At 44.2% G+C, this 14,106-nt stretch overlaps 2 protein-coding genes across 2 annotated transcripts in view; one reads left to right on the top strand and one right to left on the bottom strand.

Moving 5' to 3' along the window:
- GALM (galactose mutarotase) overlaps window positions 1-14,106 on the top strand; it is a gene marked incomplete at its 5' end in the record, with an annotated part of 50,101 nt that overhangs the window by 12,659 nt on the left and 23,336 nt on the right. The window contains one exon of the mRNA XM_079720851.1: window positions 3,302-3,383. Coding sequence (XP_079576977.1) covers window positions 3,302-3,383 — 82 coding nt within the window. The remainder of the gene's footprint in view (window positions 1-3,301; window positions 3,384-14,106) is intronic.
- On the bottom strand, window positions 13,612-14,105 carry LOC307064808 (small ribosomal subunit protein uS19-like). The gene has a single exon (XM_079721507.1). The coding sequence runs from the start codon at window positions 14,090-14,092 to the stop codon at window positions 13,655-13,657; it is 438 nt and encodes a 145-aa protein (XP_079577633.1). The 5' UTR covers window positions 14,093-14,105; the 3' UTR covers window positions 13,612-13,654.

Below are 14,106 nucleotides of genomic sequence, written 5' to 3'. Positions count from 1 at the left end.
ATAGCTCGAAACTTGATATTTTCAATAGTCAGCTCATCTTACCTATTTTCTTTTGGTTTGTTTTTTAAATTTAATAAGCAGTATTTTTGTCCTACTTGGGGGTCAGACTTTGACTCATCACTTCTAAGTTTGAGGGTTGGAGGCCTAGGGGGAGGAGAGCAGTGTGTTTTTCAAAGAATGGAAAAGGTATGTAGGTTACAGGTTGGTTGATTTTTTTGTGTGTGTGTGTGGCTGTTCCTTTCTTATCTAACAAACACAAAACTAGGAGAACTTTTTTTTTTTAACTGAAACTTTATCTAAAGAGCTATGAAAGCAGGCCTGGGGCAATTTGAGATGAAAAGCAATAGTTCTGGTTTTGGTATGACTGTGTAGGTATGTCATCAAGGACCCAAATTCTTCCATCGTTCCATTCTGCTTCTTCAGTGCTATGGTTTTTGTCTTCAAGCTTATCCCTTCATGGTCACAAGATGGTTGCCACAGCTCCATGAATCACCTCTTCGTATAGTCACATCCAGAGATTAAAAAAAGGAACTATTCTTTTTTTCATATCTCTAATGTTCCATTTTTAAGAACAAGCAAAACTTTTTCTAGAAGCTCCTCAGTAGACTTTCCTCACGTTTTGTTGGCCAGAAGTGTGTCTTATGCTCTGCTTAACCCAGTCACCAGCAAGGGAATTAGACTACCATGGTTGGCTTAGACAAATCAAAGTTTGCCCTCTGGGGCCTGGGTGGGGGTCCTTTCCCTGAATATATCCTCACATAGGATAAATCAACAAGTCAGTGTTCTGCCAGGGGAAAGGGAGGGTGCTGATAATGGAGTTGAGATAGCTTTTGGGTAGTAACCAATAGTGTGTTATATCCTGCTAGAAGTAATAAGAGCTGAAGTAAGGAAGTGGTAGTGGCAATGCACAAAAAGGTCTTTAAAGCCCCATCCAAGCCGCAGTGAGCTCTATAAATGGTTAATGTTACAAATAGTAGCAGCCAAAGTTAACCAAAGCAAACACTGAACTCAGAGATGGGCCTCAGTTCTGTTTGTGAATCAGCATTCCTTGCCAAGTTTTCATCAGCCTGAAAAGGAAAAGAATCCAACAGTAATATTCCACCAGAGCAGACATTGCATTATTCCAGGTCAGAAGAGTCATAAAATGAAAAGCATGCTTCCTTTACTGAAGGAATGTTACTGCTGTTTAATGACCCAACAATTCAGAGAGTGGGTGCCTAGTCAGTGTTCCTTTCCTTCTCCTCCCAGGCTTCTCCCCAACATCTTGGACTCAATTTAGTGGTGTGTGATTTTCACACTGAATCATTTTCTTCCTGCCCTAGTGCTAAAAAACAAACAGAACAAGGAAATTCCTAAGAAGCTCTATTCATAATAATAAAAAAAACTCAAAACAACCCAAAAGCCTATCAATAGGAGAACAGATAAGTTGTGATATATTTATACAATGGAATACTACTCAACCTTGAACTGAGCATTGAACAATTAGAGCCAAAGGAAGAGTCCCAAATTCTCATTCCCTCACAGCTGCTGCCCTCAGTCCCAGGGGCCTCTTTGGTACTGGCAGTAGCCTGAGGCCTGAGGTGACAGTAGGGAGAGCCACACAGGAGAGAGACCCCTCTAGGCTGGAACAGCTCTAGGCAGGGGTGCAGGCCACTCCCATCTTGGACCTGCCTTCCCAGGTCAGATCAGGGACCAAACAAGTGGCTCAGATAGTGTGGGCAGAAGCCTCTGCCCCAGCCTTGTCTCCCACCCACTCCTACCCTTGACCGCTGGGACAGTACAAGAGAATCATAGTTCGTTAGAAACAGAGCCTCCTGGTAGTGTAAATAAACCAATTTCTGTCATGTTTAGACATCGATTCTCGCAGCCTCTGAAATCTTGGCCTTTGTCCTCTGGACGACTCCATTTGATTGTATGGCTGAGGCCTTCTGACAGTAGAATATGTTTTCAGTTAACCCAGAGCACTCTGCCTCTCTCTGCTCACTTCTCAGGAACCCCTCGGAGGCTTCAATTTAGCTGAGCTCAGGGTTTCTCAGCCTCGGCACTGTTGACATTTGGGGCCAGATGACTCCTTGTTGCCGGGGTGCGGAGGCTGTCCTGAGCATGGTAAGCTGTTTGGCAGAATCCCTGGCCTCTTCACACGACTGCTTCCCCAGTAGCATTACCACCCCCAGCCGTGACAATCAAAAATGTCTCGAGACACCTGTGGGGCAAAATCATCCCTAGCTGAAAACTACTGGTTTCGTTTATTTTTGAGCATTCACTCAGCAAAAGCCCTCACTTGGTTTCCTTTCCACATCTTTTGCTGTGAAGCTTTAAAATAGTGCTATTAAAATATAATCCTGGGCTTCCCTGGTGGCGCAGTGGTTGAGAGTCTGCCTGCCGATGCAGGGGACATGGGTTTGTGCCCCAATCCGGGAAGATCCCACATGCCGCGGAGCGGCTGGGCCCGTGAGCCATGGCCGCTGAGCCTGTGTGTCCGGAGCCTGTGCTCCGCAGCGGGAGAGGCCACAGCAGTGAGAGGCCCGCGTACCGCAAAAAAAAAAAAAAGGTAATCCTTTTTATTAGAAACATATGTGTGTATTTTCCAGTTTGTAAGCAACACAACGCATCCTTACTGAACTGTTCCCCAAGAACCCTGGTATAAATCAGCCCGATTTTATACTGAAGGAAATAAGTCCAGAACTAGACCCCGGGACTTTCTGACCACTGACCAGTGCTTCAGGGACCAGCCTTTGACTCTGCCAGGAGGTCAGGCTGCATCTTTACGGGGGAGATGGGACCCCAGTTCTGACTTCCAGGCTTCTGCCATGGAGAAAGGAGTGGGTCCTCTGAGTGGGAACTAGGCCAGAGAAGGGGTGACGTGGCCCAGGCCTAGTGAGCCGAGAGGTGATGCCTTGGCTGTCCAGCACCTGTGTGTTACAGGTCACTGACCCTTGCTCTTTTGTTTGCCTGGCATGTGAGGACAGTAGAAGAAAACCCTCTGCTAATAAGTCAAAATCCAAAAGGCTTTCAAACCACTGTTGTTTCTCTGACTTTTCCCTTTCATAATTCCATTCAGAAAAGAACGTGCATGCTGGGGTCACACTCGAAAGTTTCTTCCAAATGTATCGGCTGCTATTTTTGAGCCCCTATCTACCTAACTTAAATGAACGAATTAATCATCATCATAGGTCAAATGGGATTTCTAAAGTTTTCGTCAATACTTGAAAACATTTCTGCAAGAGAAGTTATAAAGCAAATATATAAAATAAGACTGAGCACTAAACCTTCTTTTCTTTCTCTACTTTTTCTCTCCCAGGGTTCCCCGAATATATATGACCATGAAGTCACTATAGAAGCTGATGCTTTTTTGCCTGTGGATGAAACCCTGATTCCTACAGGTTGGTGAATTTAAACCTTTTATGGGAATGCAGAGCTGGGGTGCAATGTGAGAAACATTAAAACTTCATTTCCCTAAATATATTTCCCTTGTTGGCCTGACACAATGCCCATAATTACCATGATTAGTCATTTATTTTGGTTATGGTTGGGTGACCATATACTTAAACACCCAAACCAGGACACTCTTGAGAAAGGGGGGAAAGGGGATGCTATTAATAATTTTGCCAGGTCAACGGGCATAAACTGAGATAATCCCAAAAAACTGGGTCAGATGGTCATCCTAGCTGAGCCATAGACTCCAGAAGTTCTCCATTAAAATGTAAATCTGTTACTCCTTAGCATCTTAGCAGAGATAAATTTACCTAAGCATTACCTCACAAATGCAGGACGCTGATAGAACATGTCATGGTTTTTGACAAAAAAGGAAAGGGTTGGATGGGTTGTACCCTGAGGAGGACAAATACAGATACATCACCTCCGAGACACAGTTAGGGGGATGGGGGAGGAGTTCTGCGTACCAAAAGGGAAGGCGAGGTGTTAGCAGAGTCAAATTTCATGTGTGTGTGTGTGTGTGTGTGTGTGTGTCTCCTAGGTTTACTGGATTGAGATCATTTTGGTTATTATTGGATCAAAAGTACCTTGGTTCAATAGGCAAATCCATAGAGATAGAGAGTAGATTAGTGAGTTGCCAGGTGCTGGGGACAGAGGAGAATGGGGAGTGACAATGGGTACTAGATTTCTTTTTGGGGTGAAAGATTCTGGAATTAGACAGTGGTGATGGTTGCACAACCTTGTAAATATACTAAACATTGATGAATTGTGCACTTTAAAAGGGTATGTGAATTATATCTCAATTTAAAAAAGGAAAGAAAGAACCTTGGTTCATGTGTATCTCCAGGATTGAGGGGTACAGTTTTGTACTAGATGGTACGTGTACCCCCATCTGGCTCCAGGGGACAGATAGATGACAACAAGATGAACGGCAGGGGTGCTGTTATTTGTGGCAGTTTATAGAAATTAACTTGTAATAATTATCCCCAAAGCAGTAGATACATATTCTTATTGGGATTTTGTTAAAATCAGAGATCAGCTGAATGTAGAAGGCATCGTCAAAGAAAACTAAAGTAAACAAAAGTAGAGGATGAAGGGAAGGAAGAACAGAAATCTAGAAAGACACACTTTCTGTATCAGTTCCCCTTCTGGAGGAAGGGCAACCTTCGTGCTGCCCTTGCCTGATCTAGGTCTCTTACCTGTGTCTGACAGTGACTTGACTTCTCGGATGTGTTACCTCATAGCTCCTTTATCAGATGGCTTATGTCCTGTGGTCTGCTCTCTCAGGCTTCTGTTTAGGGCGCCAGCCCTCCAGAAGCCCGTTGCTATGGTAGCTACGTGTGAAAGGTCAGGAAGACCTGTCCCTTCTGTTCCCACCCTGTGTAAGGGTACTAGTACCTTAGTTGTCACCTCTGCTCCAATAAAGAGCTTAGATGACAGAATATGAGCAATTAGAAGCCAAGGGCACCATCTTTGTTAGTTACTTGGTTTACATCACAAGTAAGAAGACTATTGACATTACATCCCCCTCATATGATGCACTGAAAAAAGCACAACACTTGTGTGGTTTTCTGTCAAAAATGCAGAACCTCAGTCCATTCAGGAGAAGACATGACATGAACCCAATTGAGGGATCGTCTATAAAATAAGTGACCAGTACTCTTCAAAGATAGCAAGATCATGAAGGACAAAAAAAGACTGAGGAGCAGGGCTTCCCTGGTGGCGCAGTGGTTGAGAGTCCGCCTGCCGATGCAGGGGACATGGGTTCGTGCCCCGGTCCGGGAGGATCCCACGTGCCGCGGAGCGGCTGGGCCTGTGAGCCATGGCCGCTGGGCTTGTGCGTCCGGAGCCTGTGCTCCGCAACGGGAGAGGCCACAGCAGTGAGAGGCCCGCGTGCCGGAAAAAAAAAAAAAAAAAAAAAGACTGAGGAGCAGTCACAGAGGAGACTAAGGAGATACAATAATTAAACACAGCATGGGATCCTAGACTGGATCATGAGGCAGAAAAAGGGCAGAGAAAGGTGGGTGAAGGGTACACATAGATGTATTATTTTTGCAACATTTTTGTAAGTCTAAAATTATTTCAAATTTTCAAAATTGGAAAAAAGAAAGACCCAAGGATCCAAGTAAGATACTAAAGTTTACTGGGCACCTGCCTTACTTTAGGTAAGGGCTTTTGTTTGGGCATCTTTATTTCGGCATCTTTAAAACAATAGGGCTGGGTTTATGGCTGCTAGTTCAGAATTCTTAAGGGGAAAAAGAATGTGAGCCTGCATACTGAACAGCAACTTCAGTTAACAGCAGGAATTAGAAACTCCCATAAACAAGGTGACTACAAAACTAATTAGAATAATAATGAGGAATCAAGATACATGGATTAAAAATTTTGGGCATCACAGTGTTGAATGTTTTTCTGGCTCTAGGGCTTTTATGTTTGTCTTGGTAATGTGTTATCTTCTGATATTGACATGGCTCAATAGATGGATTTGAATAAGCTGGCCCATCTTGTCCTAGATGCAGAATTATTGCATTAGAACTATGTGATGTGAACTGCAAGGGAAAAATGGTGGCAACTCCTGTTTTGTGACTGATAAGGAAGAAAATGAACTAAGTAGCTTATAAATGGAGGTGATGAAGTAAGGGCATATTTATTTCTGTATATTTATAAAATTTTATGCTATCCTGCTGAGTTTTGATCAGATGAAAATCACAAAAATTCATAACTCATACCAGGTAAAGATTATTTGTCATGATTGTAAGAGATAATTGTGGCAAAGCAAAGTACAGCTTAACATGCAATCTAATTGACTGCATAAAACTCATGTTCATCTCAGTTCTGCACTGTAAGTGGCTTTAGGATCAAATTCTACACTCTACTAATATTGAACACCTGTGAAGTTGAGTCGGCTGTGAGACCTCTGGACTTTCAGGGAGGCAAGAGCCCAGGTTCTAGTCTTGGCTTTGCTATTGACTAGCTAGGGGACCTTGGGTGCATGTATAATGCTTTAACATTTAACCTCTATAGACTCTTATTTCCTTTTCTGCAAATAGGAGGTTGAACTCAATCAGGGTTCATAAAGTTTCATAAATCAGCCCCATAAATTTTATTTAAAAAACAGTTTCGGAAACTTATCTGGGGTTGCCCAACTTTTCATTTTGCCAAGCTAGAAAGCTATTACAAATACAGGGCTATTAAAATTAATTGGGAATATATGCATATTATATTTCAATTAAAAAATTTAACCAATTGGGATAATAATAAGGAACAGAGATAAATAGGCTACATTAAAAAAAAAGCTGAAACTACCATTCATAATCACCATTTTTCATAAAAGAAAGAATATATTAACACCACAAAAGTGGGGAAAATTTAATCTCAGAATAGAAAATGACCCTTTAAATTGAATTTTTCTTACTTTTTTTTTTTTTAATTTATTTTTATTTTTGGCTGTGTTGGGTCTTTGTTGCTGCGCACGGGCTTTCTCTAGTTGCAGCGAGCGGGGGCTACTCTTCATTGTGGTGCGCGGACTTCTCATTGCGGTGGCTTGTCTTGTTGCGGAGCACTGGGCTCTAGGCGCGTAGGCTTCAGTAGTTATGGCACATGGGCTCAGTAGTTGTGGCTCGCAGGCTCTAGAGTGGAGGCTCAGTAGTTGTGGCACATGGGCTTAGTTGCTCCGCGGCATGTGGGATCTTCATGGACCAGGGCTCGAACCCGTGTCTCCCGCATTGGCAGGCGGATTCTTAACCACTGCGCCACCAGGGAAGCCCAGTTTTTCTTACTTTTTAAAGAAATGTGACAGCTGATTATCCAAATCTGTCTCAGTTTTCTGTGGACCAGTGAAAATTTTATTATGCACTCATGATTAAGAACCAATAATTGGTCTGCAAGGTCATTTGTAACTCTTACATTCTGTGATTCTACAAGGCTCTTAGTATAACATTTTACGGCTATCTCCAGCACCCTTCAAATTCATTAGAACTCTATTACAGAAGTAAATAAGTTGCAACAACTTCAGAGCTCATGAAAAATTTGTAATTATCTTTTACATATCCATACATTAGCTGGTCCCTCATAGATTATATCTGTTTGCCCAATGACACAAACTGAAATTATAGGGTTTTTTTTCTTCCTCCTTTCTCAGAAATGCTTAAGAAACAAATAATTATATTATTCCTTTGTAACTTCCTCAAAAAGGGCAGTAACTTCTACTGTACCCTTCAGTGATGTAAGAATTCACATGTCTGGCCCACTTTCAGCAGAGAGGAAATCTCTAGGAGCTCAGATTTCATCTGACTCTTAACATTGACCAAAAGCCCACGAGCAAGTGGCTTAACTGAGATGAGTCCAAAGTCATTTGGTCATTCAGAAATGCCTCCCCAGTGTAGCTGGGCTTGCCAGGAGTTGACAGTCTAGTGGAGGAATCAGCCAGAATATTATCCACTGACCTGGAAAATCATGTCAAAGTAGATGTAACTAAGAGACTTGGTACAGAAGGAAAGCACTGCCTGGGGGCTCCCAGGTAGAGGAGATGAGAATGAAATAAAACTTGGAAGGGCAAGTAGCGTTTTGCCAGGCAGTGAGGAGGAGAAATGTGTTTTCGACGGAGATGAACAAGAATGGACAGTGCAGGAAACAGCAGGACGGTCCCCAGGGAAGTGCTGGGCTTCTGAAGCATTCAGGGCATGCTTTTGGTGGCAGAAAATGGATGGGCCAATAAGCAGTTGGCTGGGGCCAGGTCGTATCTGCACCAGGCTCTGATATGGCTGCAATCCCTGGGGTGGCCCTGGATGACCCTAGGCTGGCCTAGAGTTCAAGGCCAATCCACACAGGGCAGACTCACAGGTGTACCAGATATTCAGCCAGAACTGGACTGGACTGAACCCCAAGCCCACTTCCGTGAGACGTGCTGCAAGAAACCTGTTAGACCGGCCACACTTGTTAAGGGTTCTGGGAATTGATATGCAGTATCTTAGAGACTGAGGTTGTGTTGAATTGAGAAAAAGGAAGATACTGTTTATCTGTGAGATGAGGTGAGGGTTTATGATAATAATAGCTGGTATTTCAGAGATACTTTATAAATAATCCACACCACAACCCTATAAGGTAGGTTCTGATCATTTTTCTTACTTAACGGATGTGGAAACTGTAGCACAAGGAGTTTAAGTAACTTGCTGAGGACCGAACTCAGTTAAAGAGTAGTGGAAAGCTGGAATTCAAACCTAGGTAGTCTGGTATTAAAACTCAAGCTCTTAACTAGACCTGGTTAGATGGGGGAGGAGGAAAGGAAGAAAAGAGAGAAAAAAAGAAAATTAAATGAATTTCTTTTTTTTTTTAATTTTATTTATTTTTGGTTGTGTTGGGTCTTTGTTGCTGCACGGGGGCTTTCTCTAGTTGCGGTGAGTAGGAGTTACTCTTCGTTGCGGTGCGCAGGCTGCTCATTGTGGTGGCTTCTCTTGCTGCAGAGCACAGGCTCTAGGCGCATGGGCTTCAGTAGTTGCAGCATGCAGGCTCAGTAGTGGTGGCGCACGGGCTTATTTGCTCCACCGCATGTGGGATCTTCCTGGACTAGGGCTCGAACCCATGTCCCTTGTATTGGCAGGCGGATTCTTAACCACTGCACCACCAGGGAAGCCCAAATGAATTTCTTGACTATATAGATAGCCAAGATCACCATATAGCCAAGAAACAGGGAGCCAGAAACTAACTAAATAAATAAAGCTTTGGACAGTTGTCAGTTCTCATTCTTTTGCCACCTTTTATACAGATGGCCTCCCAGCTTCTCTCACTGTTTTCCTTCCCATTTCTCCTTCTTCTCAATTTATTTCTGCTTTTTTTTTCTGCAAAGAAAACAGCAAACAAGTTTGATCAAATTATATTTAAAAAGAGAAAAAGAAAGACAGAGGTCATGTCTCCATTTTTTGTGGCTGTTAATTTATACTTATATTTGTTTTTCAACTCCTTTTTGTTTGCCCTTCATGAAAGCTGTGACCTGAGTTCTTAAGGGAAATGGGGTGTTTTTACCTTGGTTACAGACCCTCAGCAAGTAATTTTTCAGGTGATGGGAAAACCCATTGTATGAGAAAGTAGCACCTCTTATCTTACAGTAGTTGTAATACTGTGGCCGAGGTACTCAGTGAAAAGGGACCTTTTCCCCATGTATGTTTGCGGGGAGAGGTGAAGTCCTGTCCTCCATTTTGTTTATCACAGGCTTACTGACTGGGCATTATTACATAGAGAGGAAAGGGATACCTTGACATAGAGTTTCAGGGAACCAAAGCAAGCACAATATGATGAGATCCCTTCGTCTTAAACTTATAGCTGCATTTAGACCTCTACCCAAGGCAGGGCCACAGACCTCCAGCAGCCTTGGGCACCTGTTTCACTCCTGCCTTTCTTCCTCTTGACACTTTTGGGGGGAGCATATAAAATGTCGTCAGCCCTGTCCGCCAAAAAAGCCTGGAAGACAACAGCCTGTACTCTGTGGCTTCTTCATTCTTCCCCTTTCTCTGCTCTGGTAAAAGGCTGTCCTTTTCCCAAAGCCCACTGGAAATGCCTCAGCAAATGTGAGCCATGGTCCTTGCTCACAGGCACCTCTCTCCTGTACCAATAGAAGGTCTCTGCAAGGCTGAGAGCTCATTTCACCTGTAGACCAGGGGCAGAGTTGCAACTAAGCTGTCAAAACTAGGTTTGCATGTCAGCAGTTAGTGTAGCTTTGGTTTTTCCGAGCAGTTGTTTTTCTCAACTTAAAAAAATGTGCAGCCCTTATAGCATTTGCTACTACTTAGGATGGGCACATACTCTGTTATTGGGGCATCTTCAAGTCACCTTGAGTATGTTTTTTATGTTGTTGTCAGGGCTCTCCCTGTAGTTTCCCAGAGGTGGAACTCCTGGAAGCCGTTTACCAGGAAGGACAGGTGGACGTCCACAGAGAGAGAACACTCCAGTGCCAGGTCTCTGTGCTGACATGTCAGATATTTAGCTTCGAGGCCTGAGTCTACTGTCCTGCCCTGTGGCAACAGGAGGAAACCGGTCCCTGGCACCCTGCTCAGGTACTAAGCCAGCTGAATGTGAGCAGGTGAGAAACAGAAAATCCCTGTTTCTCCAGGGATTAATTCATTCCCAAGGTTGTAAATATTACATTTCATCCTTTCGCCTTACAGAACTGTGAGGCTTGGAGGCGATCTGGGCCACCAGCCCAGCCAGACTTTATGATGTGTACAGCACGGTGCAAAACTAAGCATGTGTCTTTATAGGCATTTGCAGCATGTAGCTTTTTTTTTCCTTTTAATTGTGCTATTCTTTACTCGTAGTAGATAAGTAATTAAGACAGCAAAAATGAATGATTTGATTGGGTCTTTTGTCTCTTAAAGTAACATTAGTAAAATCCTGTCTTATTCTCTTCCTTGAGATGACATACCTTTTATTTTTATAAAAATTTACCCAATCCACTTTGTCCCCCAGCCCATCTCTGTTCACTTGTGGAGAGCAGTTCTTGCTGCTCTCCATTTTTGAAAGGTCCTACTAAAATTACATGAAAGCAACCCCATTTTGACAAAATTAGAATTCTGGTAGGAAAGGCTTACCACGAGGCTGCGGAGAGAAGCTCAGCAAGACATTTGTATTTTATTTCAACCTGTCTGGGTTCAACCTACAATTCAGTTGCTTTTATAATTACTTCCCTAGGGCAGGTCTAAGTCTCTGACCTGGAGAAATAACAAATTCTAAAGTAGTCTCCACAGTTCAAAGATGGTGCAGATGAAGACTGTTTTGATCTACGTGTTTTAACCTTTGCAGAGCTTCTTACAGAAAACTCCTTTAGACTTTATATAATTCTAAAATAGTGGATATAATATTAGTTTCAACCCTCCATTAATATGCTTCCTCTTTCCTTTTCATCCCACCTCCCCACCCTACTCAATATCATCGTCAGGTCCTGCTGATTTTTTGTAATAAGACAATGTTTTTTAGAGAAGTTTTAGGTTCAGAGAAAAACTGAGCAGAAGGTACAGAGATTTTCCATAACCCCCATTCCCACACATGATGGCCTCCCCCTTATCAACACCCACCACCGGGGGTGGTGCATTTGTTATAATTGATAAACGTACACTGAGGGGCTTCCCTGGTGGTGCAGTGGTTAAGAATACGCCTGCCAATGCAGGGGACATCGGTTCGATCCCTGGTCCGGGAAGATCCCACATGCTGCAGGGCAACTAGGCCCACGAGCCACAACTACTGAGTCCACGTGTCACAACTACTGAGCCCGTGCTCCGCAACAAGAGAAGCCACCGCAATGAGAAGCCCGCGCACCTCAACGAACAGTAGCCCCCGCTCGCTGCAACTAGAGAAAGCCCACGCGCAGCAACGAAGACGCAACGCAGCCAAAAATAAATAAATAAAATAAATAAATTTATTAAAAACAAAAAACCCAACATTGACATGTCTTTATCACCCAAAGTTCATAATTTTCATTAGGCTTCACTCTTTTTTGGGGGGGCCGCGCTGCACAGCTTGAAGGATCTTAGGTCCCCGACCAGGGACCCAACCCACACCCCGTGCAGTGGAAGCGCAGAATCCTAACCACTGGACCGCCAGGGAAGTCCCTAGGGTTCACTCTTGGTGTGGTATATTCTATGAGTTTGGACAAATGTATAATGACATGTATCCATCATTATGGTATCATACAGAGTATGCCCTAAAAATCCTCTGGATTTGTTTCAACCATCCATCAATATGCTTCCTCTTTCCTTTTCAGTCCCTCCCCACACCCATCCCCATATTGTTAGTCATTAGCTCCTGATAATTTTTTTTTTTTTTTTTTTTTTGGCTGCATTGGATCTTTGTTGCTGCACACTGGCTTTCTCTGGTTGCAGCGAGCAGGGCCACTCTTCGTTGTGGTGCGCGGGCCTCTCATGGCGGTGACCTCTCTTGCTGCGGAGCACGGGCTCTAGGCGCACAGGCTTCAGTAGTTATGGCACGGAGGCTCTAGAGCGCAGGCTCAGTAGTTGTGGCACACAGGCCTAGCTGCTCCGCGGCATGTGGGATCCTCCTGGACCAGGGCTCGAACCCGTGTCCCCTGCATTGGCAGGCGGACTCCCAACCACTGCGCCACCAGGGAAGTCCTCCTGATGGTTTCTAACAACTAATATTTCTTGAATCTGTCTCTTCAATATGTATCATTGATTATATGGCTCCATCTCCATCGTCACTGTCCCAGTGTAGGTTGTCTTTTCTTCTCTAGATCAGCGCCAGGTTTATATTACGAGCTTCATAATTTGGGATCAGTGAATGAACAAATGAATCTGGACAACAGCTCTCTAACTAGGGGAAAAAAATCTCTTTAGCTCTATCCTCCATCTGGTTACTAAAGATATCTAACTAAAATGCAAATCTTACTTTGATACTCTCCAGTTTAAAAGAACTTTTAGATGGCTCCCAGGCCAGACACCAGCTGCCTCCCCGACCCATCCCCCAGCGTGCCTCACTCACACCTCACCCTGTTTCAGCATCTCCCTCCCACCCATAGGGACCACTCGATACCCCTTCCTTGCTGCATATACCCCTAATCTCTTCAAGGCTCATACTTTCTCCTTAGAAATGTTTCCCCCGCTTCCTGGAAACAGTGGATTCTTTGTTGCTCTGGGGTTTTCATAAGGACATAATCTGTTTTAGGTGTGCCCAGGCTCCCTTATCTTCCTCTCCATTAAGTCTACCTCAGGTGTTCTATCAGGACTTACTAGTTACAGATCCAAAGTAGGAAGCTAGAAGGGAGCTTCAGGCCTGGTCTCTTTGGCTTGAAGCTAGAAAACTAATCTATGATAAACAGAAAAGTGAAACCAAGTAGCAGCCAGTCTGCACATGCTATGAACAACTACTCCTTCCTTTCCCCCTCCACCCCTTGTCAGTCTTTTTCCACTCTTCTCTCTTCTTTACATTTGTTTTAAACATAGTGTATTAAAGCAATACCGTGTGATAACTGGAATTCAGCAAACCTGGATGCAGGTCTCAGTTCTGCTACCCACCATCTTTGCTCTCAAGTCAGCCCTGAAAACCCTTTGGTCCTCATAACCTAATCTGTAAAATCTCATTAGATGACGGTTACATTAGTTGAACTCTGAAGTCCTGTTAGTTTCTAACAATGATTCGAAGACCACATGGAACTTCTAACCCAGATATTCATTTTTTTTTTTAAGACAAGTCTCTACCTTTATTGGCCAGCAGGCTACTTAAGGGGGATGAAGCGGGAGGAGTGGGTGGCCCCAATGCCGGGCCGGCCGTGCTTCACAGGCTTGTAGGTGATGGAGAGCTCGCCTAGGTAGTGGCCGATCATCTCAGGCTTGATTTCCACCTGGTTGAAAGTCTTGCCATTGTAGACGCCCATCATGCTGCCCACCATCTCGGGTAGGATGATCATGTCGCGCAGGTGCGTCTTCACCACCTCGGGCTTCTCCATGGGCGGCGCCTCCTTCTTGGCCTTGCGCAGCCGCTTCAGCAGCGAGTGCTGCTTCCTCCGGAGGCCGCGGTTCAGCCGCCGCCGCTGCCGCGCGCTGTACAGCTGCGTCAGCTGCTCATAGGACATGTCCAGAAGCTGGTCGAGGTCCACGCCGCAGCAGGTGAACTTGCGGAAGGTCTGCTTCTTCTTCTGCTCCACTTCCGCCATCTGGTCGGCTCTTC

The sequence above is a fragment of the Hyperoodon ampullatus genome (genome assembly GCF_949752795.1).
Source record: "Hyperoodon ampullatus genome assembly, chromosome: 15".
Taxonomy (NCBI): domain Eukaryota; kingdom Metazoa; phylum Chordata; class Mammalia; order Artiodactyla; family Ziphiidae; genus Hyperoodon; species Hyperoodon ampullatus.
This window is presented reverse-complemented; position numbering and strand designations above follow the sequence as displayed.